The sequence below is a fragment of the Carcharodon carcharias genome, chromosome 1 (assembly GCF_017639515.1).
Source record: "Carcharodon carcharias isolate sCarCar2 chromosome 1, sCarCar2.pri, whole genome shotgun sequence".
In the NCBI taxonomy this organism is placed as follows: Eukaryota; Metazoa; Chordata; class Chondrichthyes; order Lamniformes; family Lamnidae; genus Carcharodon; species Carcharodon carcharias.
The window spans coordinates 61,092,068-61,116,571 of NC_054467.1; the positions used below are offsets into that span (position 1 = coordinate 61,092,068).

The 24,504-nt window shown below is 45.0% G+C and overlaps 1 protein-coding gene across 5 annotated transcripts in view; it reads left to right on the top strand.

Moving 5' to 3' along the window:
• Positions 1 to 24,504, top strand: part of LOC121282290 (hedgehog interacting protein) — a 226,516-nt gene that overhangs the window by 172,021 nt on the left and 29,991 nt on the right. For all 5 annotated transcript variants that reach the window (XM_041195939.1, XM_041195949.1, XM_041195964.1 and 2 more), the window contains exon 12: positions 21,585 to 21,733. In XM_041195939.1, coding sequence (XP_041051873.1) covers positions 21,585 to 21,733 — 149 coding nt within the window. The remainder of the gene's footprint in view (positions 1 to 21,584; positions 21,734 to 24,504) is intronic.

Consider the following 24,504-nt stretch of genomic DNA (forward strand, 5'->3'; position numbering starts at 1 on the left):
GCCACACCTTCAGATGCCTAGGGCCTTAATTCTTCGAATATCCTCCAAAAATCTCCCTACCATTTTTTCCTCCCTTAAGATGCCCCTTAAAACCTATCTCTTTGACTGAGCTTTCGGTCACCTGCCCCATTATCTGCTTATTTGATTTAATGTCAAGTGTAATGCTCCTGTACCTCCTTGGGATATTTTGCTATATTAAAAGCCCTATGTAGGTACAAGGTACTGTTGTTGGTTCATTGTTAGATGGCATAAGTAAACCACTCATCTAGCCTCAGTAATCAAGAAGTCTACATTTCCTTCGACCCAAAGGAACAATTATTATGTAAATCATTTCAGATTCAGTTGCAGCTAGCTAGACGTTTTGTTAGTGTTGCTATCATGTCCAATAACTTGACAAATCTTTCCACGTTAGATTAAGTGATTGAATTTCTTGGACTGTGTGAGTTAGTTTGCACATTGTGACTATTACAGTATTTGTATCTGATTTCAAGGGACTGGTTTGCCTGACCTTGGTTTTGTGTTCATGTTGCCCAAACTAGCAGGGTGGTCTTGAACTGAAATATCTTGAAGGTTACACTGGGACCTCACATTACACCGGCTGACTATAATGGGTTATGGGGTGATGTGATGAACATAATGTGCTGCATTGGCTGAATAAAAGTGGCTCCTGTATTTTGGCAGTTTACTCAGTCGTTTTTCCCAGTGGACGGCTGCTTGGAGGATTTCCAATAGTGTCTGCCTTTAAACTATTACTTAAATATACTCTTTTGTCATTACTGTTTTAAAAGCATATTTTAAGTTTTATATAATGTTTGGCTATTCATTCTTCTTCATAAATTAACATCATTCTTTGTACGAAATTACATACTAAAATTAGCACTATGTTATGTTTAATTTGGTCAGTGAGCATAACATTGCCATAGATTGCTTATCTCAATTACCCAGCCACACGCAGAAACCATTCCCTTAAGAGCTTTAATAATAATTTGTGTGCATTTTAACTTTCCAAACACTTAAACTAACTTTGGAGAACGGTAGTAAATTCTCCTTGCCCTCTCCTGCGATAGATGTTACGTTGATAAATTCCCACAGTGACTGTTGACCCAGCTGTTTGTTCAAGTGTTTGTGCAACAGGTGTTGTTTTCATGGCCACCCTGACAGTAATACAAACTGTTTAGTAGTTATGCTGACCTCTGAGCTATTATCATCAATGCAGAGCAGACTGGGTATCGTTTTTCAAAAATGTCATAGCTGTTAAAGGCTGCGGGCCAGGAGATGCCAGTACAGTATTAATCTCCTGTTTGTTTCAATCACAATGTTCTGACACCAGAAGTAGTGCATTAATGCATTACTATTTTAATTTCCTTTTGGTACAGAAATCCAAAAGAGAAAAAAAAAAAGTTATTTTTATAAAAGAAAAATCTTTTCCACTGCCTTATCTAAACAAAATTAATGTTAGTGTAATTCTTCAAATTACTTACAATGATTTTCCTCTGCTGCTCTTGGGCATTGGCTCAATATTTTCTCAATAAATATTTATTGATTAATTTGACTCCCACAGTTGTCGAAATGAGTACAAATGGACTACAGAGTTGATGGGGTGCACAGACAGGGTGGCACAGTGGGTTAGACATTAAACTTTCACCTCCTATGTTCTAATCCAGTCTAGATTGATTAAATGAACGTTTGCTTGCTGGTTTATAAGGGTCTTATGTAAAATTAGTCTGGGCAGTGTAAATCCAGTTTCTATTGGGTATAAGCTTATACTACAAAGGTGTGTTAATTCGGTGCTAATTAGAAATTAGATTGTTGTAGGAGGACATTGTGCCAAATTCTGGTTCTGTCTTAGGTATTCTCAGGCACAATAGTGTTGGTCACTCCAGTAAGTGGTTCAAGGGATGTGTCCATACTGACCAGTATCTAATTTTAAAATTGCACGACCTGGAAGTGTAACAATAAAAGTCCCATGTGATCTGAAGAGGATATTGTACCATAGCTTTGTGTTTCTCCAATCTTTCAGAAAGTGGACCCAAACAGTTAGTGAGACAAGACCATGTACAAATAATTAAGTTGTATTGTTTTACAACAAGCTAAAAAAATGTAATCAGATCTCATCTTGATTCACCAGCTAAATAGCACCTCTTTGCAAAAAGAGAAATAATAAACAATGTGTCACACAGCGGGCGGAATTTTCCGGTCCTGCCAGTGGCAGGAATCATGGTGGGCAAGGGCACAATAATTTTGCATGATCGCAAAAGTCAGTTATCTGCTGGTGAGTAAATAACTTGGAATTTCTCTCTTCCAACTTTCATGGCAGGTTGCATTTCCCACTGCTCCATGTCGGGAACCACATTTGCATCCCTTTGCACCTCATGAAAGCTCATTAAAAACCCAGCTCATCTGAATCATGTTCTCACTCCAAATCTAATTGCCCTGCCAGCAGATAATTAGATCAGTCTGATTCACAACCTGATATAAGCGGCGTGCACTGGCGACCTTCACGTCGCTCGCAACTTCGAGGTTTGTACATGCAGCATTCACCTACCTTTTACTGCACTGTGGCCATATCTTGCAGCTGCTTCAACTCAATGCCAAGGCTGCTCACCATCAGGTAAGACCAGCAGGAAGGAAAGGGGTGGAAGGCAGACGCATGACTGGGGGCATTGACTCGACAGAGGGTAAGGAAGAGGTGGAAGGCACACACTTGATGGGGGGGAGGTGGGGTGGCAGTGGTGACTAGAGCCCAGGAGGGAAGGAGACTATCTCTGTGGACAAACACATGACTTGGGAGGGTGGGGGGGTGACTGGAGGATGGGAACGAAGGGGTGGACAGAGATACGACAGTGTAGCGGGGACGACTGAAGTCTGGGAGGGAAGGGGTGGACAGAGACATGACTAATGTTTAAAGGAAGAAAGGGGAGAAGTGTGAGTCAGTCCTGGGGCTTTGTGGACCACATTGGTCGAGGCCAGAGTTTAAAGGCTCTCCTGGGGCAGTGTGGACTACATTGTTTGGAACAGAATGTAAAGGCAGTCCTGGGGCTATGTGAACTGTACTACTTGGCTGCGCCTGGCGTGTATGTATTGGTCCTGGTCCAGGGAAGGGATAGGCCTGTTTGTGCAGTGACGGTCATGCACAGCATGGTGTCAGTCTTTCACACGTTTGGGTCCTGAGGGCTGGTGGGGGCAGCAGATGGCACTATCACAGTCAGGGGTGGCATCAGCAGCCTGTAAGTTGGGAACTGGTAAGTAGGAAGGGGGTAGTCTATGTTCTAATGGGCTGGGGGGTGTTCAGTTTCCCTGTATGTCCCTGTGCATATGGCCTCAAGCTGGGGAGGGTCAGGTAGACATGGGACCACCAACAGAAAACAGTTCAGGGGGCACACGGGAATATCGACTACAATGATGATGGGTTGCAGAGTTAAAGAGAGTGTGATTGGAGAAAATTTGGACATTGTGAGCATCGAGGAGGATAGGAGAGACTTGGACAGTAACAGGAGGAGGTTGGAAGCTGGTCTCGAAATAGAATCAAAGCAGCACCATTTCGACAGCCCAGTGGAATGATGCAGTAAAAAAATAACTTAGGAGAAAATTGCTAGGGGAGGGGCCTGAGGGCATGTGGGAGGAACCGGCCACTGCACTTTTGGGCCAATAAAGGGCACCATAATAACTACCGGTTCAGGATATGGAGTTCAAAGCTCAGCTGCGACATGTTAGGAAGAGTTAAATGTCACTTGAAGGATTTGGGACCTTAACTCATGGTGCATAATCTTGTGAGAATCCATTAGGACTTGGGGTAACATTTGATTTGGTCTGCTTGACCATTTGTCTGTCACAGAGGAATGTGAAATGATAAGAAAGATCAAAATATTAAGGGGCCACGGCTGAAGTACATATGCTACAGAACATGCTCCAGACAACCCTACATATTGTAATTGGGATGTTCAGGGCATACAGGGCTGAACATTTGCAGTCATTAAATTAGTGAAAGGCTGGGCTGTAGTCTAGTCAAAAGGAGGCAGCCTGGCAGGACCCTGACTGAGGGGATGAGTAACGTGGTGGCATTTATTTAAGGTGAGTGCCATGAGGTTCACAGCTGAAGTGCTGAGGACCTTTCAGACAGAGTAATGTGGGGCGCACTGGTTGAAAGGGTGGTGGATGTTCCAAACCCCCTAAGATGCAATAGGTCTTTGGCTGTGCAGCAGCGATGCCATGGCATATTAGGCCACGGGGACAGTGGTCACAAATGGGTTAAGGTAACTTTGGAAGGTGGTGGAGACACGATTCCTCAAGGGGACGAGGGAACCTTTGTGTATGACCCACACGTCAGAGTGTCTCAATCTGTGAATGAGCAGTGTTGCAGCATTAACGATTGCAGCAGTCATCAGTGGTTTGGATGGTGGGCAGACAGAGTGGATGGGACTGTGAACCTCAAATACCTGGCTGCCTGCCTCCTCCCCAGCTCCATGGCCTGCTCCTCAAAGGTTGTGAGGTGCTGGAGCAGGGCGTGCCCACCTCCAGTCCTCTGGTGCTCTCACTGATTGTGTTCAGTTTTTGCCTGCAGAACAGAGAATAGGATTTATTGGGGCTGATCGCTCATGTACTCTGCACGCGTATGCAGCACCCCAACCACAGTGGCACATCTGAGGCCTCCAGCGACTCCTGTCCACACTACTGGTGATCAGTCCCCAGAAGATAGTATGGCTGGTCGCAACCGCCTCCCCCAACGGACACCTTGGACACATTCGGCATCCATTACTTTGAATAGCACACGAGTCTTAGCGCCCATGTCAAGGAGGCACTACTAGGTGCGGCTCCAAGGCCAGCAGATGGCACTTGGCCACGACACCTTGAGGCTCCCCTTCCACCATCTTATCACCATCAATATGACATGTGTTGGAGTTCTGAGTATGTGTCTAGCGGCTTCCCCTGCAGATTGCTTCCAGACTACTGAAATGCAACAAACACCAACATATGCTGCAGGGAGAACCCATCTTCTCAACCACTAAGGCTGATGTAAGCATGGTCAGTACCCGTTTGCCCACCCAGCGTGCACCAAATACCCAATGCAGTAATGACACTAAGATGTGGGGTGGTGGCTCAAAGACTAAGGCTAACTTCTGGGTCAAATGGCCAAGGCCGACATGGTATTCACTCTTCCAGAGCACAGCAAATCACTGAATCTCTTGCGACACTGCGTGCCTGTACGCCGCACATCATCATGGGCGCTTACAGCGTCACCAACCTCCTCCCACACCTGCCTGGCGACATGGGGGGGCCCTCCTCCTCCCATCATCTGGATACAATATATCCCGATGGCTGGACACCTCTTGGAGAAGGACAGCAAGGCAGGCATCGGAGAAGCGAGGGGCACACTGGCCCCCTGCTAGCATCTCCTGCAGCCTGCCCCCTTCCTCCTGCTCATGCTCCTGTCCTGTGACAGCTGCCTCTCTCTCTCCTCGAGTGGCCATGGTGCACTGCCTCAAGCAGGCTGCCTGGCCATTCTTTATACAGACTACCGGTTCCCCATTGGAACCGGCGGTCTGAGCACACCCACCTCCAGGACTATTTTCCCATTCTCCACGGGAGTCGCTAACCCGCTAGGCGGGCCTTAATTGGCGGAAAATAGCGGCGTGGCCCATTTCGGCTGCGGCAATCGGCTGCCCGCCCATCACCAAATCAATCGGACCCACCCGCCCATCAAGGGCAAAATTCTGGCCATAAAGTGCAAAAGGTGAACAATACAAAGGGCGGAATTTTGCCAGTGAATCACTATTCTTGACAGTATAACCCCAAGTGTGCGCCACTTCCGCTCTCTTGCTTTTACTCATTTCTCACGCGATTGCAATTAGTGCCAGCGACGTACACGTGAAACATGTGCAAGTCTGCAGCAGGAAAAGCTTTTCAGTGGTAAAACCTGCCATCAGGTGACAATGCTGCAGCTATGGGTGGGCTATAAAAGAGCCTCCTGGTTAAACAGGGAGTCTTTGCATCATGGTCAAAACTTCCCTGCCCAATTCCATTGCCATTAACATAAGACTTATTGAGAGCACAAGGCAGCACAGGTGTTTTTTCAAATTTAAATTTTACCTGTAAATATTTCACATTATGTTGGTTTCACTTTATTCTTGTATGCATCATCATTATTTGTTGAGACTAGCTTAGTCTGAGAGCTAAATGTGCTGGCACGTCTCATGATTGGCACGCATTGATGGTTACAGAGGAGTTAAGGACATTTCCTTTATTGTGGAAGAAACAATGGGCCAAATTTTACAGCCCCGTCGCGGCAGGGGCAGGGCCATAAAATGCGGTGAGCCATTCAAAAGTCCATTGACTTCGGCGGGACCGGAAAATCCCACCAGCAGGAGGGGCTGTAAAATTCGGCTGGATGTGTTTTTTTTTTGTTCTCCCTTTATTGAATGTTTATGTTAGTGTCCAGTTTTGTCCCTGCCTCTTTGTGGGAAATAGCTGACCTTGCAAGTTCTGCTGGCCCTCCTTTCTATGAATTGTAAAGGACATTGTCTGAGATCACTCTTAGTGGGGAGAATTGAAATTTTGTAGGTGAACTCAAAACCCTGTAAGGACTCTGCCAGCTAGTACCCTGAGATGGACACACATTTGAACAGTACTGACACCACCCTCATTTTCTTTCTTTGACTCCACCACACACAGGATGCCAGGCCTTTCCCACTTCACTCCTCCAGGATCCCAGACTCTGCTCCCTTGAATCCCTCTTCCACTCCTCCATTCCCCAACCACACTCCAGCACAACCCCGCCACCCCAGCTCCATTGATTCACCCTAGTCCTCGAAGCCTCCATGCAAGCTACTATTCTCCTGCCCCCGTCCCTTGCGCCGTAGAGTTCAACAAGGAAAACTGGTGACCTCAGACACAACTGCACAAAGCCGACTGGTTCACGCCACATTTAAACAAATGGGAACCGGGTACAACAAGATTCTCATGTGCCACTGAATTTATCTTGAAGGTAGGACGCTATTAAAAAGAGTTTTACGGTAATGGGTGTCCATAGAATGAAAATGTATTACAAATATAAACCTACCACAGGCTGGCATGAGATCCGACATGCCGCAAACACATCGCTGCCTTTATCTCTGCACCTCAGAAAATCGAAATTTTGCATCCTGCCTAATTCAGTCACCTTGCACACCAAGTTTCCCGCTCTTAGGGCTCCATAAAATCCACCCCCGCCAAAAGATTCTGCAAAGGGATATAGATTGGTTAAGTGAATACTGGGCAAAAACTTGGCAGATGGAGTATAATGTGGGAAAATGTGAGGTTGTCCACTTTTGTGGGAAGAATGGAGAAACAGAATATTATTTAAATGGAGAGAGATTGCATAGTGCTGAGGTACAGAGGGATCTGGGTGTCCTTGTACATGAATCAGAAAAAGTTAGTATGCAGGTACAGCAAGTAATTAGGAAGGCAAATGGAATATTAGCCTTTAAGCAAAAGAGGTGGAGTATAAAAGTAGGGAGGTCTTGCTACAACTGTGCAGGACATTGGTGAGATAAAAGCAAAAAACTGGAAATCCAAAACAAAAACAGAAACAGGAATACTTGGAAAAACTCAGCAGGTCTGGCAGCATCAGTGGGGAAGAGCACAGTTGACGTTTCGAGTCCTCATGACCCTTCAACATTGGTGAGACCACAGCTAGAGTACCGCATACAGTTTTGGTCTCTTTACTTAAGGGGGATATACTCGCATTGGAAGTGTAGTGTAATGGGTAAATAGAATAGTTATGCTAACGAGTGATGTAGACCATGATGCATCAGTGACATCAGCAGTCATGTGTTAGACTTTCAGTAGAGAGGATGGAAACTCTGTATTCAAGAGAGACAACCCTACCTATATAGTGTTAATGAACCATTTTAAAGCAAGACTGCATGTCTCTCTAGATAAGATTGACAACACATACCAGAAGCCAGCAACCATGCTTAGAGTATATGGAACAGGAAGTAGTTCAGATAATGTTCACTAGGCTGATTCCTGTGATGAAAGAGCTGTCATTGTGAGGAAAGGTTGAGAGTGGGGCTATACTCATTGGAATTTAAACAAATCAAAGGTGATCCTGTTGAAACATATAAGATTTTGAGCAGACTTGACAGGGTAAATACTGAGAGAATGATTCCCCTCATAGGGGAATCTAGAACTAGGGGGCATAGTTTAAAAATAACTGGTCCCCCTGACAGGGGGCTAAGATCTCACTCTCTATATTTACATAAAACATATATAGATGCCCTCATGGCTAATTTCTAAAATTTTCAAAACTGGACAAAGACCTTTTAAAATGGCTGAAGCAAAAGGAGATAACATGGAAATATTGCAGAAACGTGTACCTCGTTATCTCTGAAGAGATGCTAACAACCCCCTGTGAGCTGCAGAGGCCAAATTCAAGGAGAGCTATACAAAGGCCATCTACATTTCATAAGCCAAGCTGGGCCAACTGGAGCCTATTCGTCTGCTTGGGCAAAGGACCCCACAACCTCCATTTCAAGTATTAATGGTTGGAACATCTAACAACCCCAGGGACACAGACAAAGGGATACATACCCTTTGTCAAAGCCAGAGTGGAGCGATGGGAGTCATGTGACATGGACTTCACTTGTGGAACCAGTAATATTGCCTTGTGGAACTGCAAAGCTCAGTCTAGCATCTTAGCATCTACAAGCAGCAGTCCAGAAAAGGGGTTCTGCCCAGATTGACTAGCCCCATCTACACTGTTTATAGTGGAACTTCTGTACCATCACATACAAGAATGTGTGCCCATCTCCTCTTGTGAAGTCAACTCTACTGGAAAAGTGAATTTATACAACATTGGTTTTTCAGCCTGCCGATCTCTGTGAAGAAATACCTTATTGGACTTTGATTCTGGACTCTTGACACACATGAAACAATAATTATTTTCTCTCTGGTGATTGCCCTGTAAACCTTTCTTTCCCTAACCCTCTTTTACTGTATGAGTGAACAGGAGGCAATGTTGATATCCTCCTCCTGCATTTCAGTGTATGCAAATAAACTAACTCTTTGAGTTCATACTTTCTCAAGTTTGCAGTGAGGCTATTATTAAAAATTGGATCACACCAAAACCAAATATGCCACCACTTATGAAGGGGGAGGCAAATCAAAATCAAAACACCTTTCTGTTTACAGACAGATGGGAACAGGAGAAATTAGGGCTGTTTAAATTAATTAATACTTGGACCAGATTTTCATAGCCTGATCGACTCCGGAGACCTTTAAAAGTGGCAGGTGGTATCCCGATGCTGATGCCTCAATCCCATTTCTGACAGATCACATGTTTGCCAGCAGGAGGAAGGAAGCCGGCATGAATCACACAGGTGAGAAAGTTGAACTCAGCAAGGCCACTTGAAGTTAGTAATGAGTTCAGATCAACCCCACATTCACTGTTCAATGGCCTTAACCAGTAGTATGGAAGTAATAAATTTATGGAGTAGCCATAAATGGTTGTGAAGGGCAGATAATGTCTTTTTTGGTGTCATGATCTGACTTAAAATCTGCAACCCCTGCACATGAAAAAAACAGGCTAAAGCTATCAGTTAAAGTTAATAAAACACCCTCCCCTAGACTGCTTTCATTGACAGGACATCTGGTGTAGGTTATAAAAAAACCATTACCATCTGTTCCTGCAGTTATAAAAGAGTTCTTTGTTGACATTTCCCAAGGAGTGTTGTTACAGCTGAAGCCATTATGAATGCTTGATTGAGTTTCAAAAAGCTGCTAAAGTACTTATCTCAGCAGGGGAGACTGAGTTCACATTTTGATTGACAGTTTAAGAAGCTATTAAAGATTAGCCGTCTTTGATGTTGTAACTAAATAGAAACTTTGTTTTTATAACAGATTTAACACTTGAGAGGATTAAAATCTCTGAATGAGTTTCATGAATGGCTTTTCTTTCAGTATCAAGTTTGTATGAGCTAGAGCTCTATCAAATTGTTAGAATTTAATTTTTTCCCATTTATACAAGGCTCCTGAAATCTGCCCATAGTGGCTACTGGGTGAGTGGCTATGAAAATGGCATGGGTATGAGGTGGCATGGGGTTATGAGGTGGCATGGAGGTGGCATGGGCTTAAGAGATGACATAGGGCATGAGGATACATGGGTCTATGAGGGGACATGCATTAGCTTGGACAGGTCATTGGGAGTGGGTGGAGGCGAGAGGGGCAAGGGCTGAAGGGCCTAACAGCTTCTAAAACAACTGGAACGAAGTTGCAGAGAACAAGGTGGGCCTTCTAAGCAGCCCACCTTGGCAGTCACCTGCCCGCGTGGCAGCCTATGATCTACTTCTAGGGTCAGTGGGCTCGGATCTATCCCGCCACCACCAGCCAGAGTGAAAATTGGGTGCAACGGGGCCCTTTAAAGTGAGGTGCATCTGCCGAGTTGGAAAATTTCCTGAATCAAGCTCCCCACTTCGGTTGCAAAAATCTGGCCCTTTGCGCCTAACTTCACAAAAGAGAGGGATGAAGCAGGCACTGTAGCTAAGGAGGATCAGTGTGAAATAATGGATGGGATAAACATTGGGGAAGAAGAAATATTAAGGTGTTTGGCATCCTTGAAAATGGATAAGTTGTCAAGTCTAGATGAAATGTTTTCCAGGCAGTTAAAGCAAACAAGGGAAGAAACAATGGAATCTCTGACCATCATTTTCCAATCCTCTCTGGCTACAGGGGTGATGCTGAAGGACCAGAGGACTGTTAATGTTATACCCTTCTTTAAAAAGAGAAGGAAGGGACAGTCCAAGTAATTACAGGCTTGTCAATCTAACCTCAGTAGTGGGCAAATTATGAAATCATCACTTAGACAGGCACAGATTAGTCAAGGCTAGTCAGTATGGATTTATTAATAGAAGCTCAAGTTTGATCAACTTGAGTGGGTTTTTTGAGAAGGTAACAAAGTGAGCCGATGAAGGTCTGGTGTATTACTCCTGGAACTTAGCGAGGTTTTTGACAAGGTTAGACACGGCAGACTGGTCAGAAAATTAAAAGACAATGGGATCCATTGGTAAGTTAAAGTTAAATCCAAAATTGGCCCAGTGGCAGAAAGCATGAGGCTATCATTAACTAGTATTTTTGTGACTGGAAGACTGTTTCCAGTAGGGTTCTGCCATGCTCAGTACTGGGTTCTTTGTCATTGATGGTATATGTATATCAATGAGTTAGACTTAAATGTAGGAGGCAAGATTCAAAAGTTTGTAGATAATATGAAAATTTCCTGTGTGGTTGATAATGAGGAAGAAAGCCATCGACTGCAGAAAGATATCAATGGACTGGCCAGGTGGGTGGAAAATGGCAAATGGAATTGCTTCTGGAGTTCTATGAGGTAATGAATTTGGAAGGGACAAACGTGGCAAGAAAATACACAATAAATGGTAGGATACTGAGGAGTGTAGAGGAACCTTAGGGTGCATGTCCACAGATTCCTGAAGGTAGTGGGACAAGTGGATAAGGTGGTGGAGATGGTATACCTTCCTTTACTGGCTGAGGCCTAGAGTATAAGGTTAAGGGTGTTATGCTAGAAATGCATAAAACATTAGTTGCACTGCAGCTTGGGTACTGCATACAGTTCCGGTCACTGCATATGGTACAGAAAACATTTACGAGAATGTTGCCAGCACTGAAAAATTTTAGTTATAAGGAAAGATTAAATAAAAGTCTCCAATAGGCATATAAATTGTAAAAAGATAGTAAAAGGAGGAGTGGGGCTAATTAGAGACCAAAAAGGGGATTAACGCATGGAGGCAGGGGGTGTGGCTGAGGTATTAATTGAGATATTAATCTGTTTTACCAAGGAAGAGAATGCTACCCAGGTCATGGTGAAAAAGGAGGTAGTTCAGAAATTTGATTGGTTTAACATTGATAAGGAGCAAGTAATGGATTAGCTGTCTATATCTAAAAGTAGATAAGGCACTAGGACCGGATGAGATGCATCCACTAAGGGAAGTGAGAGTGGAAATTGCGAAGGCACTGGCCATAATTTTCCATCTTCCTTAGATTCAAAGATGATGCCAGAAGACTGGAGAATTGCAAATGTTACAACCTTATTCAAAAAAAGGGTGTAAACATAAGCCTAGTAACTACAGGCCAGTCAGTTTAACCTCGGTGGTGGGGAACTTCGAGAAATGATAATTCAGGACAAAATTAAGTCACTTGGGCAAATGCTGTTTAATTAAGGGAAGCCACCATGGATTTTTAAGGGAAAATTGTGTTTAACTAATTTGCTCGAGTTTTTTGATTAGGCAACAGGGAGGGTTCATGCAGGTAATACTGTTGATGTGGTGCACATGGCCTTCCAAAAGGCATTTGATAAAGTGCCGCACAACAGTCTTGTGAGCAAAGTTAGAGCTCATGGGATAAAAGGGACAGTAACAACATGAACCTGAATTTCACACTTGGCATTCACACCAAGTCGGTGGAAGCGGATGTGGAATCCGCTCCCGGCCGCAGTCACGTTGCAAACACGATTTCACACTGGATGGCCAATTAAAGTCCGCACAGCATGAAACGCGACTTCTGAATGGTCAGGAAGGGCCAGGCGGAGGTGGGAGCATGTTGGGCACTGGATCCAATGGCGAACGGCGGGCGCTTTAAAACTCCCTGAAGGCTGCCAGGGAGAATCTTGAATCAGTCCAGAGACTGGAACAATGGCCTCACCAACGGCTGGAAACATCAGGCAGGAGGGCAAGTCGGACAGGCACTCAGCCCCCCGTTTCTCAGACAAGCGCCTCATGGTCCTGGTGGAGGAGGTCATTGTCAAGTGGGACACTCTAGTACCCAGGGATGGCAGGAGGAGGCCACCGCACCAGACCAAAAAAGCCTGGGAGGAGGTGGCAGTCAAGGTCAGTGGCCATGACATTGTATGATGCACATGGGTGCAGTGCCACGAAAGGTTCAATGACCTGCTGTGCTCGGCAAGGGTGAATACCAAATTGGCATGGATCAGTGTGGAGAAATGTTAAGGGCTGGCCATTCTCCCGTGGAGCTCAGGGGTGTTAGAATCTGAGTGCCAACTGTCAATGATGCCAGAGCTGGCCAAGGGGGTGAGTCCTGGCTACTTGGCCTTGAGTGCCTTGTGGGTTGAGGACCACAACTTGGATGTGCCCTGCAAGGTGTTCCTCAGGTGGGATTGGCCAGGCTGCAATGGCGCTGCAGGTAGAGAGTGGACTAATCAATGCTCCTCTGTCCTTTCAGGAGAAGACGAGCCATACACCAGTGAGAGATCAAGAATAAGCAGAGGCCTCTCAAACCTCCTAATCTTGATGAGTTATGAAATGGATGCATTGGAGCTGGAGAGCCGGCAGCCACCTTGGTCAGCTGGTTGTGGAGAGGCAGGGGTCTCTGACAAAGGTAAGAGTGCAGTGCATAGATATGAGAGTGTTGAATTGTACAAACATTCTTGCACGGTCTCATCATTAACAGGACCCTCAAACCTGGAGTCCACATTGATCATTGAAAGACGATGGTGCCTTGATGCAGGTCTCCATTTTGTCACCAGGATGCACAGTGACAGAGTGATGATTTTAACTAATGACCTGTCGTTCTCTCTTAGATTCGCCAGCACGCACTTGAACGCAGGACCCCAAAGAGCCACCCTTGATGCCAAAGGACCACGGGGCTTTAGATGCACCTGTGTCACACCTCCTCTCTGAACCAGGCACCAGGGCAGATACCAGCATCTCAGTGGGCATTAGAATATCAGCTAGAATGTCAGCGCACAATGGTGAGGGCACTTCTCACTCGCTTGAAGAGCAGGCAGAGGCAGAGAGTGCCGGCAGTTGGAGGACTGTTGGAGACCAGGACCATGCTGAACCGAAGGCAGATGATGAGCCTCTAGAGTCATCCATTAGGCGGCAGATGCTGGATGTCCAGCAAGATGTGTGGGAAGATCTGTCGGAGAACCATGAGGGTATGCATGCCATGGTCTCTGTTGTGGAGGAGCCTATGCGGAACATGGGCACTGCATTGACCCTCATCTATGAGCACGCTGCCTCCTCCATTGAGGGAGTGGCAACTTTCATGGGGTTCCTGGAGCAGCACTTGGACCTGCAAGCCCTCACGCAGGCAATGGCCTCAGGTGGTCAGTGCCAGTGTGGGAGCTGGATGAGGCACCCAGTATCCCAGCTAGGTGCCCATCCATCAATGACGAACAGGGAGGTTCAGAGCGACCTCACGTTGGCATTCAAGCTGCTTATCATCTCTGTGGGTTCCTTTCAGGGCGCTCTGGATGACGGCAGCAGCCCCTCTGCCAGTGGCCTGGGCGTCTAATGAGACTGCAGCGACTGGGGAGATGCCAGCCATGGCACTGGCTGCTCCCTCCCAGACAGGGTCAGCACAGGCTCCACTGGCCAGAGGACAACCCCAAAGGTCATCAAGGCCAACAGACAGCGTAGTCAGCAGGCTGCCTCCAATGCCACTGCCAGCAGTGGGGGGCAACAAGACATAGCACTCGCAAATGTAAGTTTAAGGCACCATGAGCACAAGAGGGATTGTTCACGGATGATCTTCTGTTCTGCCATGTTTTGTTAATATGTTTACTGATGTGGCTATTAACACCATATATAGTTCTGTTCATTTGATGTGAGTATCAAAATGATACAAATTTTGCTTTTGTACTAATGGCCTGGGCATACTTTACTTGTTTTGTAGGTGCAGGGTATGCTATTATCTCATGCTGAACATCAGTGGCTCTAAACTTTATTGCATAGGCAGTGAATGGACTTTGGGTTCAAATGAAAGGATCATTTCAGATATCTGGAAGGAGGGGGCAGTCCTACCATGAGGTGGAGGCAGATCTTTGGCAGCCTAGCTGAAGGAACATTGGATGATACAGAGGTCGGCCTCCAGGCCCTCAGCATTTTCCTCAACGTACTCCTCTTCTGACTCACTTCTGGATTCATCCTCTGGGCCTGTAGAACTGCCTCATGATCCTCTTCCTCTAGTGGGACCCCCCACTGCCAGCCACATGGTAGAGAACACATCATGCAACCACTATCAGTGATACCCACTCTAGAGGGTATCGTGGTGCTCCCCCTGAAGGGTCTAGGCATCGGAAGTGCATCTTCAGAAGGTCTATGGTCCTCTCTATCACCGTCGTTGCGGAGGCATCACTCCTATTATGACGCTGCTCTGTCTCTGTTCTTGGGTGGTGGAGAAGTGTCGTAAGCCACGTTTTCAATAGATAGCCTTTGTTACCCAGCTGCCATCCATCCAATCGAGCTAGAGCAGTGAACTGCCTTGGCACCTGTGAGCATCTGAGGATGTAAGCATCATGGGAGCTGCTAGGGTACGTTGCACAGACTTGCAGAATCTGCATCCTTGGTCACAAACCATCTGGATGCTCATCGAGTCCTACTTCTTGACAAAGGTACCCGGCTGACCCGCCGGTGCCTTGATGACCTCATGCATGCATCCGATTGTACCCTGGATGCGGGAGATCCAAGCAGTCACTGCAAACCCTCTGGCTCACTAAGCCTGACTGGCCTTGTCCATTTGGAAGTGAATAAATGTCATGATCCGCCTGAACAGAGCATTGGTCGACAGCTTGACGCAATTGTGGACAGCTGATTGGGACATTCCACAAAGATCCCCCACTGACACCTGGAAAGAGCTGGAGGCATAGCAGATGAGGGCGTCCACCCACACAGTTGGAAGTGATCTCAGGCCTAATCATCTGACATATGGAGGTCACAGTCTCCCCGGAGAAGTGGAGCCTCCTTCTGTATTACACCTCAGCCATGTTGAAGTAGCTGCATTGCTGCCTGTAAACCCTGGCAGCAGGATAATGGCTTCTTCTGCGGCTCCTTCCACCTTTGACTACCTGTTGGCCCTGTACCCCTTGAGTCTGCGCCTCTCCTCCCACCGGTCGCTCCCTTGGAAGCTGCATAGGGACACCTGGCCTCCTCTCCCATCTGCCCCTCTCTTCCTCCTCAGAGGATGTGCCACCAGCAGAGAGCACAATCCTTAAGTGGCCCTTTAATTGTTGGCAGGGGTGGCTCTAACACCCGCACGCACCCACTGACCTGAAGAATGCTCGCGTATGGGATGACGTCGGGACATTCGCCTGACGTCATCTCGCACTATTTCACATCCGTTCATGTCGGGGTGCGCCCGCACTACAAGACATAAATTTTTGGCCATGGATCCAAATTTGGCTTAGTGACAGGAAACAGTGAGTAATGCTTAATGGATGCTGTTCAGACTGGAGGTAAGTTCATAGTGGAGTTCCCTAGGGGTCAGTATTAGGACTCTTGCTCCTCCGTACATATTTTAATCACCTAGACCTTGAATCACACGCACAGAATCACAGGATCACAGTGCAGAAGAGGCCCTTCGGCCCATCGAGTCTGAAACACATGAGAAATGCCTGACCGACCTACCTAATCCCATTTACCAGCACTTGACCCATAGCCTTGAATGTTATGATGTGCCAAGTGCTCTTCTAGGCACTTTTTAAAGGATGTGAGGCAACCCGCCTCCACCACCCTCCCAGGCAGTGCATTCCAGACTGTCACCACCCTCTGGGTAAAAAAGTTTTTCTTCACATCCCCCCTAAATCTCCTGCCCCTTGCCTTGAACTTATGCCCCCTTGTGACTGACCCTTCAACTAAGGGGAACAGCTGCTCCCTATCCACCCTGACCATGCCCCTCATAATCTTGTACACCTCGATCAAGTCGCCTTGGTCTACAGGATTTGCGGATGATACAAAACTTGTACTGTCAGGTGATTGTGTAGAACTTCAAAAGGACATAGACAGGTTGCAGAATGGGCAGACAAGTGGCAGATGAAATTTCATGCACAGAAGTGCGAAGTGACTCATTTTGGTAGGAAGAATGAGGAGAGGCAATATAAAATAAAGTGTACAGTTCTAAAGCAGGTGCTGGAGCAGAGGGACCTGGGTGTATATGTGCATAAATCATTGAAGGTGTCAGGACAAGTTGAGAGCATTGTTAATAAAAGTTATAGCATCCTAGGCTTTATTAATAGGGGCACAGAGTACAAAAGCATGGAAGTTTTGTTAAACTTGTATAGAACACTGGCTTGGCTTCAACTGGAGTATTACGCCCAGTTCTGGGCACCACACTTTAGGAAGGATGTGAAAGAATTAGAGAGAGTGCAGAAAAGATTTGCAAGTGTTGTTCCAGGGACAAGGAATTTAATTTACGCAGATGTTTGGAGAAATTAGGACTGTTTTCCTTGAAGAAGAGAAGGTTGAGAGGAGATCTTATAGCGATATTCAAAATCCCAAGGAGGCTGGACAGAATGGATAGAGAGAAACTGTTCCCATGGGTGGAGGGATCGAGAACAATAGGGCACAAATTTAAGGTAATTGGCAAGAAGCAACGGTGACATGAGGAAAAACTTTTTCACACATTTAGCGTGGTTAAGACCTGGAATGCACTGCTTGAGAGTGTGGTGGAGACAGGTTCAATCGAGGCATGAGAGATGGAGTTGGATTATTATCTGAAAAGGAAAAATGCGCAAGGCTACAGGGAGAAGACAGGTAAGTTGCAATAAGTGAATTGCTCCTTCAGAGAGCTGGCAGAGACATGATGGAACAAATGGCCTCCTTGTGCACTGTAATCCTTCTAGAGTCCTAAAGAGAGTTTTTACGTATACACAGTTTTTTTTGGAATGTTTTTGTTGTAAAGTATTTGTATTTTGAAAACTGATGTTCAAACATATTCTCTGGTTTGGATTGTGGACAGAGATCCTCAGTGGGTTATGATTCCTATTGTGAGGATCACCAATAACGTTTTTTCAAACATTGAAGGAACCAAGATTGAATTTCCGCCTCTAAATCCAATGAAAACACCAAATTCGTATGTTCATATGTGCTTATGCCTGTAGAGCAGGAGAAGTCCTAGGGAAATTCCAAGCATGTGTCTTTCACAGGCTACTTGAATAAAAGTATATAAAAGCATAGTGCCTCAACCCATACAGCCCTGTCTCTACCTCCTTTCCAAAATCCACAAATAGGACTGTCCTGGTAGATCCATCATTTCAGCCTGTTCCTCCCCTCTCAACATATTTCTTCCCATCTTGACTCTATCTTTTCTGCCCTTGTCCAGTCTTTTCCACCTATATTCGAGAATTTTCTGACAACCTACTTCATTTCAACAATTTCCATTTTCTTGGCCCTCACCTTCACTATGGTCATCCAATCCCTCAACAACTCTATCCCCACCAGGATGGTCCGAGGGCTCTCCACTTCCTCCTTGAATGGAGGCCTAAACAACCCCCATCGAGAACCACCCTCCTCCGCCTGGCTGAACTTGTTATCTCATTGAACAATTTCTCCTTTAACTTGTGTCACTTCCACAGCACTGAAGAAACTGGAACCCATCCAGGACAAAGCAGTCTGCTTGATTGGCACCACATCCACAAACATTCACTCCCTCCACCACCGATGCACAGTAGCAGCAGTGTGTACCATCTACAAGATGCACTGCAGGAATTCATCAAGGCTCCTTAGACAACACCTTCCAAACCCACAACCACTACCATCTAGAAGGACAAGGGCAGCAGATAGATGGGAACACCACCACCTGGAAGTTCCCCTCCAAGTCACTCATCATCCTGACTTGGAAATGTATCGCCGTTTCTTCATTGTTGCTGGGTCAAAATCCTGGAATTCCCTTCCTAACAGCATTGTGGGTGTACCTACACCACATGGACTACAGCAGTTCAAGAAGGCAACTCACTACCACCTTCTCAAAGGCAACTAGGGATGGCAATAAATGCTAGCCTAGCCAGCAAAGCCCACAACCCGTGAATGAATTTTAAAAAAAGATGTGGCTATGAGTACCCACACTGGCCCTAGTTATGCCTAACTTTTTGTGGGGTATGTGGAACATTCTTTGTTCAGTCCTACTCAGGTACCCTCCCACAATTCCTTTTCCGGTACATCAGTGACTGCATCGGTGCTGCTTCCTGCTATCGTTCGGAAATGGAAAAATTAATAAATCTTGCTTCTAATTTCCATCCTTCTCTCACATTCACATGCTCCATCTCTCAGACTTCCCGTCCCTTCCTTGATTTCTCTGTCTCCATTTCTGGGGATAAACTGTCTACTAATATTCATTACAAGCCCATTCACTCCCCAGCTACCTCGACTACAACTCCTCACATCCTGCCTCCTGTAAGGATTGCTTTCCATTCTCCCAGTTTCTCTGTCTCTCTCGGCGATGGCATAGTGGCATTATCACTGGACTAGTATTGCAGAGACCCAGGGTAATGCTCTGGGGACCCAGGTATTATCACTGGACTAGAATTGCAGAGACCCAGGGTAATGCTCTGGGGGCCCAGATTCAAATCCCACCACAACAGATGGTGAAATTTGAATTCGATAAAATCTGGAAATTAAAGCCTAATGATGATTGTTTTAAAAAAAAAACCATCTGGTTCACCAATGTCCTTTAGTAATGGTCTGGCCGCCATGTGACTCCAGACCCTTAGCAATTTGGTTGACTCTTAAATGCCCTCTGAACAAGGGCAATTGGGGATGGGCAATAAATGTTGGCCTAGCCAGCAACACCCATACCCATGAATGAATTTTAAAAATCTGTTCCGATGATGCTACCTTCCATAACAGCATTTCCAACATGCCTTCCTTTTTCCTCAACTAAGGATTCTCCCCACAATGGTTGACAGGGCCCTCAACTGTATTCAACCCATTTCCCACAGTTCTGCCCTCACCCCTCCCAGAACCATGATGGGGTTCCCCTTGTCCTCACTTTCCACCCCATCAGCCTTCTCATTCAAAGGATTATCCTCTGCCATTTCTGCCAATTCCAGCATGATGCCACCACCAAACACGTCTTCCCCTCCTTTCCCTTGTCAGCATTCCAAAGGGACTGTGCCCTCTGCAACACCTTGATCCACTCCTTTATCATCGCCAACACTTCATTCCCTTCCCACAGCACCTTCACACGCAATCACAGGAGGTGTAACACCTGCCACTTTACCTCCCCCCTCCTTAATGTCCAAGGCCCCAAACACCCCTTCCAGGTGAAGCAGCAATTTACTTGTAATTCTTTCAATTTCATCTACTGTATTCACTGCTCACAATGCAGTTTCCTCTACACTGGGGAGACCAAGTTCAAACTGGGTGACCACTTTGCTGAACACCTCCATTCAGTCTGCAAGCAAGACCCTGACCTTACAGTTGCTTGCTATTTCAATTCATGACCTTGTTTTCATGCTCACATACATATAGAGAGGAACAATACCTCTTCTCCCAATTAGGCACTTTTACAGCCTCAGGACTCAACATTGAGTTCAACAACTTCAGACCACGAACTCTGCCTTCTATTTTTTTTTCCCCTTAGTGCCAATCTGTATCTTGCTCTCATGTTTTGCTTTCAGACAGCCCTGACCTTTATTCTACTATTAGCACCTACTTTGGACTAATGTTTTGTTCCTATACTACTAACATTCCCACTCTTTTTGCCTTATGTTCCATGACATCTTTGTATTTTAATCTCCCCCACCCTCTAAACTATCCCTGACAATTCCCTCTTGCTCCACCTGATCCTCCCCCATTTTCAACAACATAAAACTTTTCACATTAACTCTGTTTCTCTCTCCACAGATGCTGCCAGACCTGCTGAGTTTTTCCAGCATTTTTTGTTTATATTACATATTTAATAAATGTATTATTGACCCAGAATTTCCTCAGAGATGTTCCTGCCCTGCTGCAATAATTCCACCAGAAATACATTGGAAATTCCTTTTGAGCAAGTACAAGATTCATGAGAGGGTTCCAGAGATGAGGAACTTCAGTTACGTAGGTAGATTGGAGAAGTTAGAACTGTTTTCCTTGAAGAAGAGAAGGTTGAGAGGAGATTTGATAGAGATATTCAAAATCGTGAGAGGTCCGGACAGCATAAATAGGGGAAACAATTTCCATTGCTGGAGGGAATAAGAGCAAGAGGGCACAGATTTAAGGTAATTGGCAAAAACAGCAGTGGTGACATGGGGTTTCTGCTGCACCTCTGGTGGAGTTCCTGGCTCTGAGGGAATCCAAGCCATAGTTGACCATTATCACACATCATACTTGTTTTTTTTTATTGTTGTTCATTGCCATCCTTTTCATCTTCAGTCTGTTGTGTAAAGTTTTAATGTTTTTCAGTTCCTGAAGTATAAGCATCAGAGTTAGTCCATTAAATGCTATGCGTATTTAAGCAGTAATAGATACCTAGGTAAATTTACATCTAGAAATGATGCTGTATGAAATTATTTCAAATACATGAATGGCTTCTTTGGTGTAAAGTATTTAAAATGAAATAGCAAGATAATGTCATACAAAAACAGTGTTCATTTGTGTATGTTGAACAATGTCATTTCTAGACTGTTTTCTATTTCATTTAGCAGTTTTCATTATTAAAATAAAAATTTACATTTAAAAGATAATGAGCAAACTATTGATTTATCTGAAAGACTGAATTGGCTCTATTGATAAAATCTGACACATCTGATAGCGGAGGTATGACATAACAAACAACTCAGCCAAATAACATAAATATCTGGGTATTTCTTCATTTTAAAATAGAGCTTTGGTTCCAGAAGAATGTAAGAGATCAATGCAGCCTCCACAACCAGTAGCATCAGAGTGCTCACATCATTGTAGGAATGGACATTGCACTCCAACAGGAAAATGCTGCTGTATTCCAGGCTGGGAGGGAGAGTTCTGTCGAGTGGGTAAGTAGTTTTTCTTGTATTTTTGGAGACATTATAAAATGTTATATATCAAAGAGTATAAGTGGCATAACTTAATTTTATACAGTAATATTTATGCCATCTCAATTTGTTAGAAAGAATTAGTTGGCAATTAGTTGGCAACATTATTTCTATCTGCAATAATACTACATCATTCATTCAAATCCAGTTAGGTATATTCTTCTAAATTTGGTAGCCAGTGACAGAGCAATGACATAACAGAACTGATTGCACACTTGGCTTTCTTTGTGCATAACCATATGCAATGGGAGAAAACATGAGTGACACTTGTCCATTTGGATTTTCATCCAGTGCATGATAGTGAACCTATATGATCACCTCACTTCTTAGCATCGTGATGCTCCTACAAAGCAACAAAAAATTACCTTGATGTCTAATTTAAGCCAGTGGGCTTCAATTTTATCGTAGGAGTAACTTATATAATGCACCTCAGGTTTAACATAAAAATCTAAACTGATTGGCCCAGATTTTCGCTCCTGGCTGCAGAAACAGAAGAATTCCTGGCTTTGCAAACCGACCTTTAAAAGTGGTGACCCGCAGTTCCTATTTTCATTCCAGGGGGATGGGCCCCCAAAATGAATGCAGAAGACGGGCTGGGCAGACAAACTGCCCCTGTGCTCTGGCACTTTGTTGAATTTAATAAAAAGAAAATGATTAAAACAAGAAGCAGCCCTACAGCCCTTGTTGCCCCCATACACATTCCCATGCACATCATTTCCCCTGCCACCCCCATTCCAACCCATGCCCCTCTACCCAACCCCATGGCCCCTTATGCCAACCCATGTCCCTCTACCCAACCTCATGGCACCTGATACCCCAATGCCAACCCATGCCCCTCTACCCACCCCCATAGCCCTCTATAGCCCCTATGCCAACATAGTGCCAACTCATGCCTCCCATCCACCACCCTTTTCCTTTACCCCCTCCGGGCCAACTCACCTAATGTGCGCCAAGGGCAAACCTCAGGAGCCATTCTGACATAAAGTTGTGTTCATTGATGATGTCACTATTTCAAACATAAAAGCACTCTCACTAATTAAAAAAAACATTCAATGCATAGAAATTCCTTCAACTAATCTCTTATGGAAACAAATGCTTATTCTATAACCACTTGGAGCTGTCAGTCAAACTGCTCACTTAACAGGCACCCCATTGTGATAATGTTAGTTTGTAAAATCAATTGTTGCAGCACAAATCCTGTAAAGATAGAACTCAGACTTATGTCAACTGACAGATTGAAATATCAAGCACCATGTTTTTTTGAATTCCAGACTTCTTTTAAATTTAAAACCCAGCAGAGTTAAATCCATTGACAGCTTTAACGATTCCAATGAGTTTTGACAGTTCTTTGACAGATCCAGTGAGTTTATGCACTTTTTACAAGCAATCATGTTTACTTTTAACAATCCCAAGCTGTGCCCTACCTGCCCCAAAGGGTGTCCCGGGACCATATTCAAAGGAGAACCTACCCCTCCAAAGGGGTACCCTAGCTGTCCAAACAAATCCACCAAGTTCAGACCAGCTTAACTAGGCTAAGACAGTTTGGTTTGTCATCCTGGGCTAGCAAAATCCCACTTCAGTAGAGACAACTGATGATTTAAATGGCCAGCTGCCTCCATAAAACATGCATTCGTGAAACCTGGCCTGTCTCCTGTCCCGCTCCTGCGAAATTACGCAATTCCATGGTTGGGGCGGAATTTATGATTTTCAACCATTTCCACTATTTTCAGCACAACGGCCTCTCTGGGCAGTTATTTTATTTAGCAAAGTCTCTATTATAAAAAGGTCTCTCCAATTGATGGTCACAATCAAGGGCCTCCTTCAGATGATTGAGTTCTCATAATTTCCAAGGGATTTTGTGAGAAATGGAGGCAGAACATACTTTCATAGCTAAGCTAAAGGAACATGCCCAAATTTCTGTGCCATTTTCTTTTTCTGTGCTCACTCCTCCAAGGAAAACGTAGTCTAAAGATATTGAAAAGAATGACGCTCAGCCAAAATTTTCCTTCAGGTTTTCATTGGCATTTTAGTTCAACAATAAAAATAGCATTGGGTGAACAAGTCCAAATGTGAGGAACGAGTATGATCTTAATTCAATCTAGCTGATTGGGTAGGTAGTGATGGGCAGAATCAAGGAGCCAGTTCTATTACAGACACCGAGGGCGGAAGTTTTCCTCCCCTGCTTGCCACCAGGATCATCCGGTCCCACCGAACGTCAATGGACTTTTGCCTGGGCCGCCGAATCTCCCATGACGGGTCTCACCATGATGGGGCTGGAAATTCCTGGCTCTCTTCTGTCTAGACATCAATACAGATGAATCGCACACCTACAATAGCACTTTAATGACAACAATCTATGTCAAGTTCAGTCTGCTGGGTTAACGTTCCCCAGTGAGTGTGTTAGGATGATAAATCAATATCCTTTGATGTTGAAGGGCATGAGAATCAAGGCTGCCAGTTTTATCACGTTGGCAGGGCAACATCACAAGACACAAAGCAGCTCATCAGTTAGAATTTCCTCAGGACAGTGAGATGAACTCTGGTAAAGACATCCCCTGCTTATACCTACCTCCCTCACCATAAATGCATATTGCAAAGTATTCATGAATTTATGGGAGCCATAAGTCTGAAATGGTACAGGAAAAAGCCACATTATATTATACTGTGAAGAGTGTCAACTTATATTGAGCAATGCCAGATAGTGAAGCTAGAAAAACCCCATCTGGAACTTT